Source organism: Tauraco erythrolophus, chromosome 3 (assembly GCF_009769465.1).
Source record: "Tauraco erythrolophus isolate bTauEry1 chromosome 3, bTauEry1.pri, whole genome shotgun sequence".
NCBI classification, from domain to species: Eukaryota; Metazoa; Chordata; class Aves; order Musophagiformes; family Musophagidae; genus Tauraco; species Tauraco erythrolophus.
The window spans coordinates 74,947,399-74,968,452 of record NC_141467.1 but is presented as its reverse complement, the minus strand read 5'-3'; the positions used below and the strand labels follow the sequence as shown (position 1 = coordinate 74,968,452).

Sequence of the window (21,054 nt, the reverse complement as noted above, 5' to 3'; positions counted from 1 at the left end):
TAAAATCAATTTTTTATTTTGATAAAATCCTTATAAATATCAAAGCACTGGATCAACTCCACTATTTTCAATATGTAAAAAACATGTAAAACTTTTGTTTCTGATATGAAGCAGTAGCCGTATTCCTTTCTCTTCTGAGGCAAACAAACTTTATAACCTTCATGCAATTTGTAAACATTTTGTTCATGTTCTGCAGCTACTTGCATGACAGGAAAACATATCAGATCCAACACTAATTCTAAAAAAGGGTGTAAAAACATGCAACACACTCCCACTCTCTCCATACACACTTTCCAGACATCCTCATTCAGAAAGAAGCAACCTGAGGTCCTTTCAGTTGCATTTTTCTCCCTATGCCAGAAAACAAAAAGTGCCTGCAGGTTTTTCCCTTTGGTTAATACTTGTACTTGACGAGTACAAGACGAGTGCACTTGATGAGTGCAGCTGCTGTCAAACGCTTGTTATTTCTCCCGTGGTCTATTTATGTTCTTTCCTTCAGAAAACATTCAGAAGGCATCGAGAGGCCTTGCAGCAATAGTAGCTATATTCTGGGGAGGAGAAAACAAAAAAATCCACCTATCTTAAACTAAACTAAAATATCTATGTCTCTATGCCTAATTTATTCAGTTATAAGAAGGTATATAAAGTCAACCCTGATTGTGATTTCCCTCATGTTTGTCCATCTAAGATCAAAAGATCTATTGAGGTAAAAGGCACAGCCTATAAAAACCCAAATTCGTGGAGAGAAGTCATGGAAGATGAGTTGGTCATAAGTACTACAGAGACTGATAGTAGTTGCTGCCCATGACACCTCTAGCTGTCTATTTCAGGTATCACTCGTTTTCACTATGTAGTTCTTAGTCTGAGGGTAAATATAGTCCTATACTAAGCTACGTCCTATAGCAAGTTCACTAAAAATAATAAAAATAAATTTGGCATAAACTAAAAAATTATAGTCAGATAACAAAAGCTCCTGAGAGAAACACAGGCTCATGTCAATTCATAAAGACAGACATTTCAACATATTGCTATTGAGGGGTGATCATTTATTAGATATTGACTTGATTCTGATTTCTTTGGCTTGCTCTAACTGCTATCTTCAGTCTTGGAATATAAGTGCAACCACCCAAGTTCAGATATGACAGCAGAACATCAGCTAGTACCTAGGAGACATTACATACCCGAGTAGTGCTGTGCTCCACTGCACGATGTGAGGTATGCAGCACGTGTCTCACCTCGCAGCGTGCCACGTAGCTGGTATGAAACAGTCTGGAGCAACAGCTACCTCTGCCTCCTGATTTTAAGTGGTAGGAGTCTGATGCCAAATGCAGATAGCGTTACAGTTCACTATTGTTCACCAAATGCAACAGACAGGATTTAGGGATGAACAGTTCTCTCTATGCCCTTCCACCTTGCAGTTTTCAGGTTTCAGGACAATTTTGTCACTGTATGTGGTGGAACTCAGGAATACCTAATCCACCTGACATGATCCTGCAATATACAAAATCTTTACTATTTGCTTTTTAAAAATATATCAATCAGTACATCATTATTGCTGTGAACCAGTCAGAATAACAAGATCATATAAACATCTGTTTTACTTAAATGCTGTTAGTCATTACTGCTTTTTGTAGGATGGTAAGGAGAAGTCAGCAATGAAATTATATCAGCCTTGAAATATTTTTTTCTCTAGAATTACAGTGTGAAGCCTTATACAGAAAATAAATGTTATGTTAGAGTCGAGAAGAACAATCCCAGAACATCCTTTACTGCCATTAATGTCAGGAAACCTGTTCAGTAATTTAGTGGCAAATTCTGGACAACTCCTTCACCACATCTGACCCTTACGGTTAGCGCTGCCCTCTATGCACGCAACACTAACGCCTCGATGCTCCCAAACCAATGCCCTCAAACGCAGTCAGACTGTTAACACTGATGAACCTGCAACAACTCAGGACGTACTTCTCTTTAAGAAACGACTGCATAGTAATCAATAATAAAACACCACCTATTTGTTATAACAACGCACAAAAAAAAAAAGAACTAAAAATCACAAAGTATATTAACTACTAAAATTAATTCAGCCTTTGGTTTCAGAGGGAGACTACTCCGGCTTTACTCCTCTAATTCCTTCTGACTTCTCGTCCCTTTAAAGGCTGGGGAGGCCGGTAGTTTCTCAGCAAACAGCAGGCGACTTCATCCTCAGCAGTGCTCAGGAGGCTGCGGAATTTGGCTAGCTGCAATCAAGAGACACAAGGTTCAGCAGAAAACCCTCACACTCATACTAATGAAAAAGCATGTAGCAAATATTAAAGATACTTGTCACCTTTTTTCTACCAGGAAGAATGGAACTGTATTTTTCTATGGCATGTAGGGAATGGCAATTTCACTATTTCTATCCTTGCAAATGAAAAACGACAACTACCAAGAAAATCTCCCAAAATGCATGTCAGAATGAAAGTGTGCATAAGGACTATTTGTTTCCTACATTTACACTTTGTCTTCCATAACCTGATCTAAACCAAGGGGTTTCATATTTTTTACTTAGATTTTATAGTTTGGAGATTCTGGAATGTTTCATGCCCAAAATCAGATTTCTTATGTGCACCTGTGTACATCTTCTTGTTCCAAGAGCATATTCACAATTAACCTGTAATAGTAGGTGTGGTGCTACAGAAAGCTTCTTTAATTAGCACTTTTCATATATTAAACATGTACTCAAACCAGAAGAGATTCCAAATTTTTCCCTTGTGAAGACACAGAACAAGCAGTTATTCAACCCTCAGCATAAGCTTCTCTATTTAAGCTGATCTTAGCAGAAACCCAGATCAGGGCTCCATGTCGAAACCTTGGGAAGTCCAAATCTGATTTATGACCTGAAGTTCAGTATTTTGTCTGATTTCTAGTATTTCCAATATTTACTATTTCTATATACCACCCATTTACGTTAACAAAGGTTGGACAGCACAAAAACCATTCCGCTATAATAGAGCATTTAGTTGTACGGTACGTTGCATCTTAATTTCACTAAGAGCAAAAAACATCAATGCTATCTTACTTCACCCCATTCTAAAGCTAATATTTGTAATTCAGGCTCCCTGTGAGTTTCTAAAAACTTAAAATTTATTTTTTAATTTCTTTCAACTTTAAAAGTTCATCAAAAAGTAGGTAGTAAACTGTTAAACTGTAAAGCCCTGAAGAAATACAAACTTGATAAATAAAATTAAATGGCAGAACAGTATCAGTCATGGCCATGACTGATCAATCACAATGGTGGACATTACTGGAAACACTTTTAGCTGCATACATGCTTATATTTAGAAGAATATAGCAAGTTTATACTTTAATACATAAGATACCGCTACAGTCCGTGAAAAATGACTAGTAAAGAATCACCGTATTTGACATCGTTTCTGACACCGTGTTCTCTGAACCTGTTACACATGAGTGTTTGCATACGTTTTTTCACATCTTAAAATGTATTAACGATAGCTTAGCCCAAACAAGAATCTTTTAACCTGAACAATGGCTTGGCTTTGGGTTGTTGGTGTCTTAACACAAATTTTCAATCCTAGATTCATATGCACTGTCGTGAGTCTTACGAAGCCAGATTGACGGGAGCGGGGAAGAGATACAGATGAGAAAAATGGACTCATTGAGCAAATGTATTACTTCCAATCAGTTACAAACAGAATCTGAGGTTTCTTGACTAACAAGTGTTCCATTCAGTGAAAGACTGAAGTCACCATTTCTGCTGCGTATGTGGCCTGGGTATTGAATTTTCTGTGGTATTGGTAATACCGACCACGAACTAGACGAACACTGTGGTACAAAAATCTTAAGGTTTACAGTGAGCCCAGAATGTTGACAACATATTGCAGGTGATGTACTTAATCAACATCCAATATTAGAAACTATGTTCTGACATACTTGCAGTGTCTCCAATGGGAAAAATTCTTGATTCCTAAGATGATCAGCCCACTTGGTGTCACTGTTGCAACAGTAACATAGCATGAAGCTTAATTTAATAAGAAATGTAAGCAGACTATTCTATGTGGTATCACACTTTTCCTAAGATAGCCTAACATAAAAGCCAACTTATTACAATTGTATTTGCTTTTCATTATTCTAGTAAATTCACCAAGTTTTACACATCTGGAATGCAAGAAGAAATTTACTATTGATCTGTCAAATAAAAATGCCAGAGAAGAGGTTTGGGCAGGATGTGCAAATAATTGAATCGAATGGAATTCCAAGACTTCTAAGCATCATCAGAACCTTTTTTTCTGTAAGTTCCTTGTGGGTTATTCTTGACTGTCTTTTTAGAGTATGCAGATTTTTCTTTTTTTTAAATGGATAATAAATAGCTGTTATGCAAAGAAAGGTAACAAGAAGTCAGACTTATCAAAATAAGACAGACTTATTTTGTCCTTTGAAAATTTGATAAGGTATGCAATGCCAAGGTCTGTGAAAGATATGTTTTTGGGCGGCATTTACAGTTTCAAGGCTTACAAAAGCAACACTTCCATAGCAGTGAAAAATCAAAAAATACCTGTTCAGAACAAACACTTATGGGCTCTCTCAGAACAATCCAGATGACACTCTCAAGAAGAGGTGGAACAGTGAGAGAGCCAAAGTAAGTCCAGTAGTCGAGAGACTTGGGAAGCAGACAGCTAGGATCAAAGTTTGTGAATAGTGCTCTTTTACCCTGGAAAGAAAAAAACTCAGCTCATTGTGATTCCAGATTAACTATATATAGAAATGTATTTCTTACACAAAGTATATATGAAAAAAAAACCCACACAAAACCCCAGAGCAATATTATTTAAAAGCAAGAGGCCAAGATAAATCATGCTGAAGAAGGTAGAGCTTGTTCCACTATTGAGTGGGCTGGCACATCCTGGATGATCGCAGTGGTGAGCCAGCGCCCTTCTGATGAGGTCTCACCTCTGTGACAGCTTTACTGCTGCTATCCTTGATGCCAGCAGGACACCATCAAAGGTGTCATGTTAGCACAGGCTCCTCATAGCTACAAATGATCATGAGATGGAAGTTGGAGGGAGAGGTGAGAAGATGTTAGATTTTCCATGTGGTCTCTATGGGGCTGGCAGAGTAACCCCACAGGTTATTGCCACCTGCTCCCCTCCCCATTCACTCCTCCTAAGCCCATGGGTTACTGCTTCTCCCTGTTCCATCTACCAGGCCAGAGATACCCGTACGAAACATGATGTTGTGAGTTTGGCTGATTTCTCTCACACAAACAATAGCTTATTTCTCACCCTGTACCTCAGCAAAACAGGGGAGGAAACCTTTCCCGCATCTTTTTCACAACTTTCCGTAAAGTATATTCTTCTCTGTTACTATTGTCATAGCAACAGATTTGTCAGAGACTTGGTTCTGTGAAGAATTAGCCTTTTCCTCTGATCTCTTAGTGTATAACACCTATTCTTTGCTTAGTTTTCAACTTTACCTAACAAAAGTTTTCAACTTTACCTAACAAGAACGCTCCTAAACCGTCCCAAATCAGAGTTGGGATATGGATAGCTATGAAACTAAAGACTAGGGAACATGAAGGTGAAGGAAGTAGCAGCCAGGTTACCCAAAAAAACCCAAAACAACAAAAGCAGCCAGCAGTATTAGTATTCTTTTAGAAGCATTTATTCACCTTGATTCTGATGGTGTCCAAGCGGTCAGTAATCTTCTTCAGCTGAGGGTTGCATTCACCAATCTATTAACACCAGAGAAAAAAGAAATACTTGAGAAAAATAGCAGAGCAAAATAGCAAAAATAAATAATCAAAAACCAAATGCATAATGAACTTGTTTTATATAACTTTACTTAAGTGACTGTGAGATCTGATGGATTTTGTGAGTACAAGCCTGTGACTAGCTAGACCTTAGAAGTAGTACTGGTTGTAAAGAATATCCACTCCCTTGCTCACAGTATTTATTCTGGCTACTCATAGTAATTATTTCAGCTACAAAAGACCCACAAACTTTACACTGCAGGGAAGTAAAAGCAATTTATTTTTCATGTTTTATATGCAGGATATTAAAACTTTCAGGCTTCCATCTGAAATTTAAATTGCTTAAAACAGTGAAAACATTCTTATGTAGCCCAAGCAGAATTTGTGTGGTAAGAAATCCAGTGAAACTTCCCTTGAATCATTCTAATGTAAACTGGAAAGACAGAATTACTGAAGCAGTTCTTTGCAACTGCTGCATGTAAAGGCACGCTGACTGCGCCAGCACCAGCACCAGCACTAGCTGAGCCCAGGAAGCTGTGGCAGCCAGGCAGAAACTACAGTTTTGACCAAAGTCCTATCCTTTGTCACGGATTGTGTGAATTCTCCATCTGCTTCTTTGCACAGAAGTCAATTAAACTGTTGCAAGAGTTGAATTTCGTCTTAGAATACTTGCAGGAGGCAAAGAGGCATATAGCAATTACAAGGAACTTCTCCAGATTCTAGGGTGGTTTGTTTGTGGTGGGGTTTTTTTTTCAGTTTTCAGAAGAAACTATCAGCTCAGAAACAGACTGTTAAAGATGCATTTGAATCAAATGAGATCACCCTCCTAAAGAAACCTGTTAGTTGAGCACAAGTTATTGGGATCCCTATAGGGGCAGCTGAATTAAGTTCCATATCTTATGTTGTACAGGAGTGCAGACTAGGCAAACTGAAGAGTCTCACTGTTTTGAAGATCTATTAATCTGATATTTTTAATCTTCAAGGATGCACAGTTTTCTATATTGGAAAGTAAACGGTATGAAGAAAATAGCATAATTTAATGCCCATATAAAACAAGTATCTCTTTAGCAATAATTATACCAATGATCACCATTATCCCTTTGGGCTCATGATGCAGATTTACTAGGAGGGCTGAGGTATTCTTTTCGTACCTTCAGAAATACAGCCATGACTGCTAACCCATCTGGCTGACGAGCTGCCTCAACAAAACTGGAATACTTTTCTGAGTTCCAGTGGACCACATGAAGCTGAAAAGCAAGAGACGCAGACAGCATCAACTCCCGCTGAACTCAAATAGTCACAAATTAATATTACAACTTTACTGGTTTTGATATTCTACTTCACTCTTTTGTATCCAGTCATTCAGTTTTCTAAATGCAAATATTTCACGGAATTGATAAATATGCAGTTCACACAAATGGCAAAAGCATTTCCAGTGGCTGGGATTATTCAAAATTTAGCAGTAATCAGCAGACCACAGTGCCTGGCAAACTGCTGCTGAGTCCCCAGGTTTTGAACAGAGAAGCTAGGACAAGATATCCCATGGTTATATAACTAAAGCTTTTAAAACCATTTTTAGTACAGCTGATTTTAAAAGGTGATTGACAATTATGAGGATGTCATTAGTTTTTTGCTCCTCTTTTTCCTTAATCAAGCTTTCAGTAACGTTAATCAGCCACATAAATAGCTAGAAAACCGGCAGAGGAACACACATTAAACTTGCACTGACCCCTTTTCCCTTGTTTAATTTAAGCTGAACATAAAAATTTCATTTTTGATAGTTTCCAAATGTCATTTTCCGTGATTACCAGTAGCTAGGCACTTACAAGCAGCTCGATTATCTCAGGTTTGAGCATTTGCATGCCCAACATGCATTATTCTGGAACTGTCCCGTGGTAGTTGCTTAAGCAGCTTTGAGACACCATCTAGCCAGGTGGGGAAAGGAAAAGCCGGCGATGTCTACCCCCATACCACCTCAGTCCCTCCTGCCAAGCCAGCTTTCCTAAATCCTGGCCACGCTCTGCAGCAGGAGCTCCGGGTTCCCGGGAAGCGCTAGGACATCCCAGCCTTGAGCAACGGTCCGACTGCCAAGCTGGAGAGAGCACAAACACTCACACAGAGCTTAAGACTAAGTACTTCACAAACATTAATTACTCTCCTCGTAAGTCCTCGGTGGATTAGTAAATCTTACTATCCATAGTTTTTAGATAAGAGAGGGTCAGACACAGGGCACGGGATTGCCTTTTCTAAAATTGGTGATCATCTTTTCAGACTTTGAACTTAACTCTTTAGGAGTGCTGAAAAGCAGCTCCACTGAATGACTTAAACTGGGATGAACCCCTGAAAAAAAAACAAAAGGCTTGCTTTTGGAATACAGCACTTCAAGACCTCTAAAGGAAGAGCAATTTAGGAAAGCTGGAACTTGCTTTAAAGGCTTGCTATGGGAAGCAACATAGCTGCCTGGTTGAAATAGGGATCTAGGAGTGTGAAGATTTTGACTGTAAATCTCAATCCTTGCCTAACGTCTAAGAGTTTTAATTTTCCATATCTGTGAAACAGAGCCATAACTTGGTCTTACAGGGTATAATTAATGCTTGCTAAGCACTTGGACTTTGAAGGGCTAAACATTACTTCCAGCAAGTAAGGATTCCCACTGAATTTAATAATAATCCATGTAGGCTCACGATGAAACACATGCTGGCTCACAGCTTCAGAGATCCTTGAAGGAAAGTCGCTAAAATTTGTATAAATTAAATCAGGAGAACACAGTCCACTAAACCACTCTCAGATGCATTAGTGTCCTGGAGCTCACGGCACCTGCACCACTCACTATTACAAGCTCACAAAAGCTACATTGAACAACTTTTAAACAATTACATGTTTACATACACAAAAAGGAAACAGATACTCTCAGTCAGAATTGACTTTTATTGTGGATTTTTAAAAAAAGCAAAAAAACAACAAAGAACAAAGCAAAATTCCTGCAACTAAATAAAGCCCACTCCCACTCTCTCATAGCTTTGCCAAAAAAAACCAACAAACCAACCCTCTTAAAATCCAGAAACCCCAAACAAACAGAGCTGTGAAACGCTTTTGGATACATCCCCATTCTCAATGGCTTGTGACTTCTCTTTAAGGAATATATCCCGTCTTACCACCACTCTGTCACTGTAGCTTGTGAAGAGACTTTGATCAGACCATACGTTGTCAGAAAGAATGGAGCCATGGATCCCTTCTGCTTCCCGGTGGGATTAGGGGGCTGAACCTTGCAGTCTTCTTTACCTGTACACTAATTCTTTCTTCGGCTTGGTCGATGCTTTTTCTCAAAATCTTACACATCTTCCTTATGAAGGTGAGCACTGAAACCATCTTCATGTCTCCTTCTGAGGTATTTTCTTTTGTGTGCACTGTGCTCAGAAGCCTTGATCTTAATTCTGGGTTTCTTATCCCAAAGCCAAAATGCCATCTAGACAGCTTCTTGTGGAGGGTTACCCAACCAACAGGTAACGGAAAGGTTTTTAGACTGGCTAGAAATTCAGAGATATTTTCTCCTTCCATTTGGTTTCTTAGATGGGAAACATACATATTTTCTCAGCTAGAAATTTGGTTTTGGTACTTAATGGTTTTAAAGCACCTCTATTAATTCTTTATATTCCATCTCACCTGGTTCCTGTGGAAAACATAAGCCTTTAAACACTGCAAATGTCACTTTTCCCCATTAGTGTTAGAAAACTGTTCTTTTTCTGACCACTATCTCTTACAGCATTTCCAGTAAAATCTGATCACACCACTGTGCATATATTTTTTTTTCTTCTTTAGTATTATGTCTTTTATTTGTCCATTACCATTTACTTCTATACTTTTTACTTCTTTTTAACCCCAGAAAACTCTCCACTGTCTGAAACATTTGTTGTTAAAGATCTCAGTCTCATCAGAATACTCCATGTTACTTCCATTTGCAAAGAGGAATCAGATACTGAATACTTTTTACTGTAGACTACTCAAACCCACCAAGGGAGACAGAGCAGGAGTGAATTCTCTGTGCCAGAGAAGACAGTGCATTTCTCCCCTGTAGTACTCTGCCTCCACTGAAAGGCAGTACCCCCAGAGACAGCAGGCACCCCATAGAAATCAAGTGTGGTTCTCAAAATCACAACCATCACATCGCTAAATGCACCACAAAATGCAACGTTCCTATGTCTTGTATAAAATTTACACTGCACAGGCCCCAAATCAAATCATTTTGTGCTTTGTAACTGAAGCTGACTTTGAAAATATTTTCCAAGGAAGAGACAGTGAAAGACAAAGTTTAAAATAACTCTTGAACATTAAGTCTTGCTCTTATCAAGCTCTTGTCTTCTGTACTCCTTTTTTAATCCTCTCCAAAGCTTTCAAATATGTTCTCCTTTGAGAAAGGACCAAATGTTCAACACTCCAGGAAGACCGCTTGTCTTTTGATAAAACGGGGGGAGAAGGAGAAGTGGGCAGAGGAGGGGCAACATTATTCTTACAACAGAAAACTAGACACAAGCTTAGAGGTCCAGACGACTCCATGTAAAGCCTTACCTCTGCTGCGTACTTCATCCCATCCACTGCGTGCTCGGAGCCGGCTTCGTCATTGGACCCCCAATGGAAGTGAATCTGGCGCAGCCTGTAGGTCCCGCTGAGTGGTCCCCCGGTCAGCACTGCAAACCCAAGCAGAGCAAAAGGCTTCACTGCAGGAACGGGAGCCGCTACCCACATCCTCTACCCTCACACCAGACTTCAGTCGGACAGTCCCCCACTCCTTCCCAAAAGCTGTCTCAGATGGCTTCCCATTTCTTTGAAGTACTACAGGAACCCTCACTGGACCAGGATATCTGGACAATTATTCTATGATATGAATATGATATGATTCTGTGATATGAATACATGATTCTATGACATGACTTTCAAAATTCCATTTATGTGTAGATTAGTGGGTTGTGGCCCACTAAAGGGTATGTTGTTATCACCAGGTTTGTCTTGCTATGGGCTGGATATTTCTCAGAAGATGGGAAAACAGTTGTATCTTGCAAGTGGTTTCCTCTCTTGAATGTATTTACAAGAATCTCTGAGAAATTAAGCTTAAAATCTAGGTTTATGAATAAAGGGGAGGATCAGAAAGATATAATGCGAATAGAACTCCTTCTCCTCTTTGAAATTTGGAGGAAAATAGGTGGAGCTTTAAAAAAATTCCAAGGCTCTTTCCTTCATTTGCAACTGGATCCGGTTACATCAGATTGAAGGCAGAGAAAAAGAAGCATATATTACAATAAATAAAATGAAGCCAACACTATATATGAAATCCTACTGAGACTTAATTAGCTATTTATTTCAACTTAACACTCATATGAGTGGACTTTTCATTGTTTTGGTTTTGCAAGTGCTCGTCTTTTGCTAATCAGTGTTGGAACCAAACCACATCTGCACAGAGACTTGAACGTGAATCACATTCAAAAAGATGCCTTATTCACTGCAAAACAAATCACCACACTCTCCCGGCTCCATATCTCATCTGAGGGTTTGGGGATTAGTCTGGGCTGGTTTACTGGCTCATTATAGAGATATTAAAGGGAAAGGATGGGAGTTTTAACCAGATGGTGTTTAAATCAAGAGCACTGGGGAGGACAACAGTAATTTTTTCTCTCTTCTAAGTTGAGTCCAAAACCTAAACTTCATCAAAAAAGATAAAAAACGAATTTCTTAAGTTGCCTATCTGCTAACAGAAGTAGCCTGGCTAATGAAAAGGAACTGGAGCTGTTTATCTGTGGGGAAAAACATTTGACCTCCTTCAAACTTCAACTTAAAACCACGCTTTTATAGAGCCTATAAACCTAGTGAACAAAGGGGATGGGGAAGTGGCACTCCTAAAACAAATGCCTTCTTTCAAGGACTCAAAATTTGGAGGCAAATGATCCTAGAAATGTGTAAAGATCGGCATTCTAACTGGCTGAGGGAAAACAATTGCGTAGAAATGCATAAGCGTTCAATGAAATACTTCTGCTGAAAAATGTGGGAAATGGTCTGGTGATGTATTTGTACCACATCATACAGTGATGGTAAAACCCTTCCGTTCCAGCAGCAATTAAGGAAGAGGTTAGTCAGAAGCTATTTAAGGCAAATACCAGTATCTCAATGTTTGAAAAGAGCTAGAAGAGGTCCTTGAAACATCAACAGACCAATTTCAGAGAACAGAGCTAATGTGGTACCAAACAGGATAAATAGAATTACAAAAACCGTTACAGACTTGACAGCCTGGTTTCAATACTGGCCAAAGTGAAGAAATAGTTCATATGGAACTTGGTTAATAATGTATTAAAAAATGCTAATGTATTTAGTACAAATTAATATTTTTTTTTAATAAAACCACCACATGGCAGGAGTGCTTACTTCACAGGGGTGCCCCAGAGGCCAAATTTTGGCCCTAGAAAATTCAGTATTTTTTGATCAATGACCTGAAAGAAAACAAAAACATTACTGATAAAGTTTGTCGGTGACAAATACGAGGGAAAATAGTGAATAACTCAGTTTATGGATACAGAAAGATTTGAATTCTTTGATAAGTAAAGCATGATAATGACCAATGTGTAAAGCCATGTATATGGACTGAAGAATCTAGTCCATACATAGAAGATACGGAGCCTCCTGAAGGGGAATGGCAATTACATTTGTTAAGTATCTGTTCAACATCTGGCAGTGCTTTGCCATGACATGAACTATATCCTTGGAGATATGGCCTGAGGAAAGCAGTAAGAAGAGGATCACATTACCTCTGCTTTGGTACCTTTGTAAACCTACAGAAATACTATGTTCAGGCCCTGTCACTTCACAGATGGAGTTAGAAAGTGGAAGAAGTGCTTGGTGTATTCATATTCATATTTATCATTTAAAAAAAAAACAAAAACAAAAAAAAAAACAAACCCAAACGAGTTTAAAGGCCGGTTCATCTAACTCACACCAGAAATAAAGTGTGATTTTGATTTTTTCAGTTGTGAGGGTAATTAACAATTATAACAACTTACCAAAGGCTGTGGTAGGTTCATCATCGCTGGAAATTTTGAAATCAAGATTGTATATTTTTCTAAGAGATGTGCTTTAGTTCACTCATGCCTACTAGGCTGGAAGCAGAGATTAATTCTGGGAAGTCCCGTGGCATCTGACATGCACGAGGTCGGACCAGATCACTGACGGTCAGCTGGTGGCTTTCAGGCAACATCCAATGTTGCTTGTATCAGCAGGAAATTTAAGAAAGAAAAGTATAATATTGTCTCCATCTAGGTCTCTTGCTGTTGCCACTAAAAGCCAACAGTTCCTCAGGACTAATGGACAGGGTGATCACAAATTAGTCCCCCTCTGGCTTTGACCCTTGTGAATGCACCATATGGACTTGGATCCTCAGCTAAGCTCATGCAACCACAGGAGCATTTTGTTGCTCACAGAAATTGCACTCCTACAGTTTCAAGGCAAGGTGTGCTAGCTTGTCTACCATCCAAGAGAAGGTTTTAAAGATGAACGCACCAACATTACATGGACTATGCTAAACCAGAGAACTTCTAAATAAGAATTATTGCTGGCAAAAAGGGAAGCTATGTACTTCTAGAGAAGACTGGGACAATAACACTTTTCAGAGAAGAAAAGGGACCACTCGGAATATATTTCATCTGTTCTGTAATGGCTCTTTCCTGACACAAGAAGTCCAGGTATTTATTGTAAAAAGGGAAAAAGTAGATAACCAAACCTGCAGCTAAAGTCAGATAAGAGACTTGAGCGATTCGGTTGGAATGAACCTGTAATGAGACACAAAGGATTCATCTGCAGTGAGAGAGAGCAGCATTTGAAAAATTGTACACAACACTGTTCAAACAGGGGGGCTGGCACTATCTAGCTGGTTGGGGTGGATCAAACCATCCCTGTGAAAAGGGAATCTTAGCGCTTTCTGAGAAATGCAACCTCGAAGTCGTGTCCAAATATGTTCCCACATTGTGTCATGCTGAAAGACGGGGAAAAGGAATCTCGTATCCAGAGAAGTGAAGCATTACTGTTTATGAGGAGTTCATACCCAGCAGCGAGACATGCCCAGGCTGTATGTGCTCTATTCAGGAAAGGGTGGAAGAAGACACAGTGCAACAGGAAAGAAACAAACCTGATTTGTTGACGGTGTCATCAAACTCAACACTGGTGGAGTGCCCATTGTTAAGGATGATTTTAGCAGAAGCCGGATCGTAATTTGGATTTAGAGGACGGAGAGAGGGATCATACTTCGTTTCCTCAGTTTTGATGTCGATAGGTGACTGACGGTCTCCATTAGCAACAGGAAAAACCTCCTTCCAGTGGGCAGGCCCTGCAACACATTGGAGAAGTCTAAATTGATGGCAGTGCCCTGCTTCCTATGAAAGAAGACTCTGCTTGAATTTGCATCTTTTAAATTCAAAAAGGGTGCATCAGAAAAACACATCAAAATATTCAGCTACTTTCGCAGCATCACATTGCAACAGCAGCTCTCAGGATCCCTTTTCTACCTCGCATGGTGTATCTACCTGTATTTGGCCTTTGAACAAGCCCACATGCAGTAGGCAGATATTTAATTATTCACAGTTAAGACTCCACTATGCACAAGACATATCCAACAAATGCTCATTCAAATAAGCGTCCTGTATCCAACAGGCACTGTGCCCCAATACATTTTTGACATGTCATTTTTGCCTAATATCACGTCTCATTATCTTTAAGGATTACCCCTTATCTATCTAAAATCCTTGCATTAAGGGGTTTTTTTGTACCTCAGTAATTTTCTGCAAAAGACCTGACAACACACCTTCTACTGACTATGCTGAATGAGATGGTGAGATGTCAAAAAAGACAGACAGGCTGAGTGGCGCGTGGGCTCTCCTGGGGCCTGATGGCAGCGCCTGTAACCCAACCATCACTGCACAACCGATCACCTCCTCCCAACCCACCAACCCTGCAAACCAGCTGTGACAACACAAGAGTCACCCTCTAACCATGAAGTCTACATACACACACACACATACACACACACATAACCACACACTAGTATAGTGCTGACAAAACCAGCAAAGAACAGAAACACTCAGGGCAGTGGTGCCTGCATGAGGTTTGGATTTCTACTGCCTCCTGCTGATAAATGAGAGCAGATCTTCCAGACACAGACTCGCACCACCATTCACCAGAGTTACCTAGAAATTAAAACACTAAAGAAGCTGTTAAGCAATACAAGTGATCTCGAGTTAACCTTTCTGTCTCCATGCAAGATAAGCCAAAAGTCAGCTGAGAAGCATTGTCTCTGTAAACCAGCAATATGGATACGAGAAAAATGGCAAATGCCATTCTAAAATAGTAAGAAAAGCTTCATTGATGAGATCTGGGAGGTGTCTGTTCTGTCAAAATCAGGACATCTACTAAACATCAGAGTCCTTATTAAGAATATATATGCCATTGTTGAACCATATTTGAATAATAAACAATGCGGAATGAGGCCATAGAAGAAAAACAGGAACAATAAGTTGCTGGGGAATATGTTCTATAAGGTAAAGATAGCAAACAATGTTTAGGATGGAAAAGAGGTAAAGGAAAAGAGAGAAGGGAGAAGCCTGCAGGGCTAATGATCTTTCAGTATTGTAAAGAGCATAGCACTCATTTTTCCTCCAGGCTTATCATGGGTAAGAAGCATAATAAATCAACTAAGAAAGACTGGATATAAGAAAAACTCAAATATGAGCATCAGAACCTGATATTGTAAAAGCTGCATCAATGGAAATCCTCATAACTCCCTATATTGAAGGTAACTGATCTCAGTACAAAAATCAGCCTGTTGGTTTGGGTCTTTCTGGATGGCTTAGCACTTAAATAAACACAATGACAAAAAAAAAAGGATTAAAAAGTATTACCCTGTGATTAATTGCCTAACATCAAAAGTTGTCAGATAGTTTTCTGTCCTCAACTTCAATAGAAGCAAACATAGCCCAGAAACTCACAGGTGCTAAAATAACCCAAGTGCCCCAGCAGTAAATCAGGGAGGGAAGCGTCCCACGGCGCCGTGGGGAAGCCGCCTGCACAGCCACCTGGGCAGAGCCTGACTCTCCTCTGAGCAGCACCAGAAAATGGGAAAAGGAAAGAGTAGTTTGTAAAGACCAGCCTAAGACTTAAACCTCAGGTAGAACAAAGGCAAAGGCCTTCAGTCCTGAGTTTTTTAAAAAGTCCTTTTGTTAATGACTTCATTAACTAAACTCATTAAGCAAACCACTTCTAAGGCAGAAAATCAAAATCCTACTGGCTTGAAATATAAAGCTGTTTAAACGTAATTTTTCTCACTTCAGAAATGGTCATCAAAGCTATCAAATATTTTAATTACATACAGTTTAGCATATGATAGAATTTTAATTGTGTGTAGATCCCAGTAGCTTGTAGTTAGAGATGCAATGTACAATTTTATTAATTGAAGAAGCAGCACTCCATCATTTATACCTAACTAACTGCTGTGATTTAGGAAGCTTAGAAAAAGCTTATTGCTACTTAATTTTAATGCTTAGGATATTCCTAAGCTGAGGAAAGGCGAAATATACTCAGTTCTATTGCTCCATCTCAGCAATAACTATAGTTACTGTTCAGTAAATAACTGGAATGCTTTGCATTCATAAATAATATGAATGTGTCAGAAAGAGGACCCAAGGCTGTGATTCTGGCATTAGCTAATTATTCAACAATAAACTTCAGTTCTAAAGAGGCATTGTACCTGCTTTTGTGCTTGTCTTTAGCTCGGATGAACAAAATAATCTTTTGCTTTCATGAGTAAACATCTGTAACACCAGACTGCCAGAAATCTGATGTTTCAAAATATACAGGAAAATACCAGGAAATTTCAGCTCATTTTTTACCACTTGGTTATACCAAGAGGTTTTCCTTACTGGATTATCTACCAGCAATCTAATACAATTATCATACTCTTACCGGTCTAGGAAAACTGTGGCTCGATGCATCACACTATGGACCCTATCTCAAAGCAAACATTGTGTATGACTGTTGGAAAATAACACATTACAGTTGGAAGAATGTGGACATGATGCTTGAATACATGTCATACAATCAGATATAAGCCAGTGGGATCTCCAGGGTGAAAATTTCTTCTAAATTTGGACCTGAATTACATGCCTCTGTCTCAACATAATGTACAGTTCCATTTTCCAGATATGTACTTTAAGACATAGCCAGGAACACGGAACCGGCTGATTCACCTCCTTTCATTTTTTCAATTTACTGAAGGAACTCAATTAAATATACCAATTTTTGAGCTTATGAAATTCCCTCCTGTTTATGGGAAAATGTTCTTTTGCTAGTGGAGATTACCTAGTAGCTCTTAACAATCAAAGCCATTGCGACCGAGATTTTGGACAAACACCTGAACCACCTACTCTGAAGATTGCACGCCTTTATTTTGGACACAGTTACCAAATGTGATACACGCTGCTATCACTTTTAGACTAGACTATTGCTACTTATGGCTCCCATCAGCATTGCACACATTCAGTTCATGAACATCTCATGGAAGGCAGCTATGAGTTTGTCACTAACACAACTTGCTATAGCACCTAACAGCGGTGCTTTTTTACCCAGCTGCAGTCAAAGGTGATGAGTTCATCAAAAGGCTAGATTAACTTCAAACAAGCCTAGCAGAGACACCATGGAATACAATTCAGTTGCAGTGAGCCTCTGTACTTGGATAAATAGAGTACGTATGTAAAAGTGAATTCTTTTTTGGACAGTTAGCTATTATATGCAGAAAGTTTATTAGTTTGGTATGGTCTCACCTTTGCAGGGTCATATCCTCATGTATTCCTAAAGAAAATTCATTGCCCAGTTTATCATACACAAAATGCTTGTATTTATAAAGTTAAGTTTGCAAGTAATTCAGTTGCATGTTAGGTTACAGTAGGATTAGCTTTAATAAAAAGAACTGGAAGCTCCTAATGAGTAAAATTAAGTGCTGGTTTTTAAATCAGACATCAAAATTACATAATTATTCTCAGGGAGGAAAAAAAATAATTAAGGAATCCATATCCCTTTTTATTTATAAAACACCTTAGTGTTATAGTTGTAACTAGACCAAGACACACTTTTGCAGTAAAACACAATACATTTAAGTACTTTCCATATATTTTATTAAACAAATAGTAAACTGAAGGAAACTGATTATTGATTTATCTTTTAACTAAGGCAATTCCCCTGTTAACTAAGGGGACTGTTTCTTTCAAGGGGTGAGAACATTCTTCTCTTCACAGGAACCTTGAGCAGCTAAGACAAGCATGCCTGACGCCACACTGAAGCCAGTTTTAAAGATCTCAGTGTTATACCTCCATGCATAAACACCATCAAAACTGTGAAGCAAGAACAGTGGCAAGAAAGCAAAGGCCAAGGTTTGCATAGAAATAAAATAACGCCTCTTTGCATTTCAGAAATACGCACATCAAAGCAGGGGAGAGCATTTAGTTCTGTGTATACCAGTCAGACCATACCCTTATACATAGATATACCATGGTGCAGACATGTACGTGTAATATTTGACAGCCTACTTTATGCAGAGAATGATTTGTGTTGCAGTTATTCTTGCTAAGGGGCAAATGATTTTTCTCCCTATTTATAAAAACAGTGATTTTATCACTGCAAGTAACAAATGCAGAACTCAGAGTGGATGCAGACATCTTTTCAACTCTTCAGGAAATCAATTTTAACATATGATTGCACCAAATTTAATTAATTTCACTTTGTTGCTACCTCCTTAGTTGCAAAACCTAATCTTAGTCTCAGGGAGACTATTCAGGGGCATGCAGGGCAACAAAATTTTTCAAGAATCAGAGCAATCTCCTGTATTTGCTCTTCAGCAAAACAAGAAACAAGCAAACCCAACAAAATAAATGCATACAAAGAGAAAAGGCCAAGAAATAAAACTGATGCTAGGGAAGAGCAATGAAGCGTCAGATATCCACGCCTCTCTCCTTTAGTCTCCTGTGAGAGCCAGGGGAAAGGAGATGGACTGATGAAGAACTACCTACCTCAGCTGCTGGGGGCTCTAAGAGGGGAGGAGAGCGAGAAAGTCAAACTCCACCCCAGATATGTTATCAGCCAGTAAACACAGTTTTATAGGAGAAACGGGGCCTCAAGCAAGGTCCAGGGCCACCTCGATAGAAATTCTGGTGCCCTCCCCTTCCTAGAAGTTGAGGATAGCAAAGGAGGAGGGATAGGATAAGGGAGGGAAAGTGGGCTTCTTATCTGGACGGTGCAGGTGAAGTCCATAGCACTCTTGGAAAACATATGGAGAAACAAATTTGAAAAACAAGACCCATTTACGTCTTCAGGGGAGGGGTAGAGTAGACTGCACAACAGTAGATAAAACACGCCTAATCATTGCAACATCACTGCAATCCACCACCACCCAGTTTTTCAGGAAAAGTATATTCATCCAGAAAAGACTGAACAAAAGGACCAGGAAGGAAAGGTAGTACTTGCGCACACAGTATTCCAAACTCCGAGTAATAATATAAACGAAGCACACTCCTATAGGCATTAGTATATGCAAACATACAGCTTTCTCCTTTTACTATCATGGTGTTTTATTTCTTTGTGTATTATAATAGACAATGTAAATTATTCCATTTACTTTATCAGAGCTGAGTCTCCAACTTACAAAAGCACTTTCATGTCTACTTGAATGACTGTGCCGGTCTGCACACAGGAGCAGCGTTTGCATGACTTACAATGCAAAACAGAGGAAAGTCTTTAAGACTGCTGATGAGCACATCTTGGGACTTCAAAGACCAACAAGATTAAGGAAACCATGAAGCAACTAAAATCCAAAAGCATCTCCTCTTAGGTGCATAGTTATAGATTCAAATGACCGATTCTAGTACCTAGTACTTCCCACCATATAACAGAAGCAGAAGGTAGCCAAAGTCAGGAACGCGCTGTCTATACAGCAGCTCTGATCAGTGACTAATAAATTGCAGATACGTGCACGCAGCTAGTCAACTAGACAAGCAAAGGAAATCCTTTCGGGGCAGGAGACAGACCAATTTTCCAACTCAGAGCCAATCCCTGACCCGACTCTCACAGGTGATGCCACGCACATGAAACACCTCTCTCAGCAACCAGCCTTGCGTCATGCGGAGACAAAAATCTGCTCGGGCTCACGTTGCAAAGCCTCGACAGCATTTCAGCTCATTCAGCTTTCTCGCGGGCTCGGGAGCTGCCGAAGCCAGCTGCCGGAGATGCCCTCGGGGGTACCTCGCTGGCCGCGGCGGAGCGGCCGCCTCGACGGCCCCGCGGAGAGCACCGCGGCCGCCCCCGGCCAACCACCCATCGCCCGCCGCCACCCTACCGTTGTGCTCGTCGTATCCCCAGTGCAGCATGGCTCTGGTCTCCTGCTGGGACGGGACGGGCTGGGCTGGGACGGGAGAGGCGGCCGCACCGTCACCGCCGCCCGCTTTGAAGGCGACGGGCGGCGACGCCCCGATGCTCGGGCGCCGATAAGGAGCCTGCGGCGCTCCGCGCCCGCGCAGCCCGGCCCCGGCCCCCGGCCCATCCGTGCCGGTTCTCGCCCCCAGCCCTCCGCCGCCCAGCGTCCCCGCGGCGCAGCGCCGTCGGGGCGGCCCGGGGGCAGCGGCCGGCTGGGAGCTGCGGTGCCACCTCGCAAGGGACCGCTCCGACAGACCGAAGCTTTTACCCCGCCGTCGGCCACCTTCCCGCGAGTGCCATGAGTTGCGCGGCAGGGAAAGACGGGGACACAACTGTCTGTTCCCGGAGTTACTCCCCCCTCTGCCCCCCGCGAAAGTAAAGCAGAGCGAGCACCGCTGCGCGGCCCCGCGGGTCTTCCCCTCCCGCCTGACTCCCGAGGGGAGTGAAGCTCATTCCCTTTGGAAATGGTCGTAGAAAGATTCACGTTTTACAAGCGGGACCCGTAAGATAGAAGGGTTTCCCATAAGTTGGTAGGAATATTTTTCTTTTTTTTTTTTTCTTTTAAAAAAAGTGTGTTTCAGGGACTGTCCGGCACGTGCTGGGGCACCGTGGCATTGAACCCGGCGGCCAGCAGCGGCACGCGCACAAAGCTCAGCTTTCCCGCGCTGGAAGCTGGCTGGGGAGAGCGGGAGCCGGAGCGGCCGGCGAGGAGCACACGCTGCGACGGGGACGGGGACGGGGACGCGGCCACAGCGCCGCCACCGCCGCTCCCGCTCCGGCTCCGCGCCGCGGGGCCGCCCCAGCGGCGGGCGGAGAGGCGC

The 21,054-nt window shown here is 40.8% G+C and overlaps 1 protein-coding gene across 1 annotated transcript; it reads right to left on the bottom strand.

The window, feature by feature from the left end:
- LOC104372640 (carbonic anhydrase 13) lies at nt 1–20,269 on the bottom strand. Its single transcript, XM_086608715.1, has 7 exons — nt 20,157–20,269; nt 13,911–14,108; nt 10,313–10,431; nt 6,898–6,993; nt 5,666–5,728; nt 4,553–4,708; nt 1–2,237 (listed from the first exon to the last, which is right to left on the bottom strand). Exons 1-7 carry the CDS (start codon nt 20,185–20,187, stop codon nt 2,124–2,126), a joined length of 777 nt encoding a protein of 258 aa, XP_086464841.1. The 5' UTR covers nt 20,188–20,269; the 3' UTR covers nt 1–2,123.
- Nucleotides 20,270–21,054: the final 785 nt, after the last annotated feature.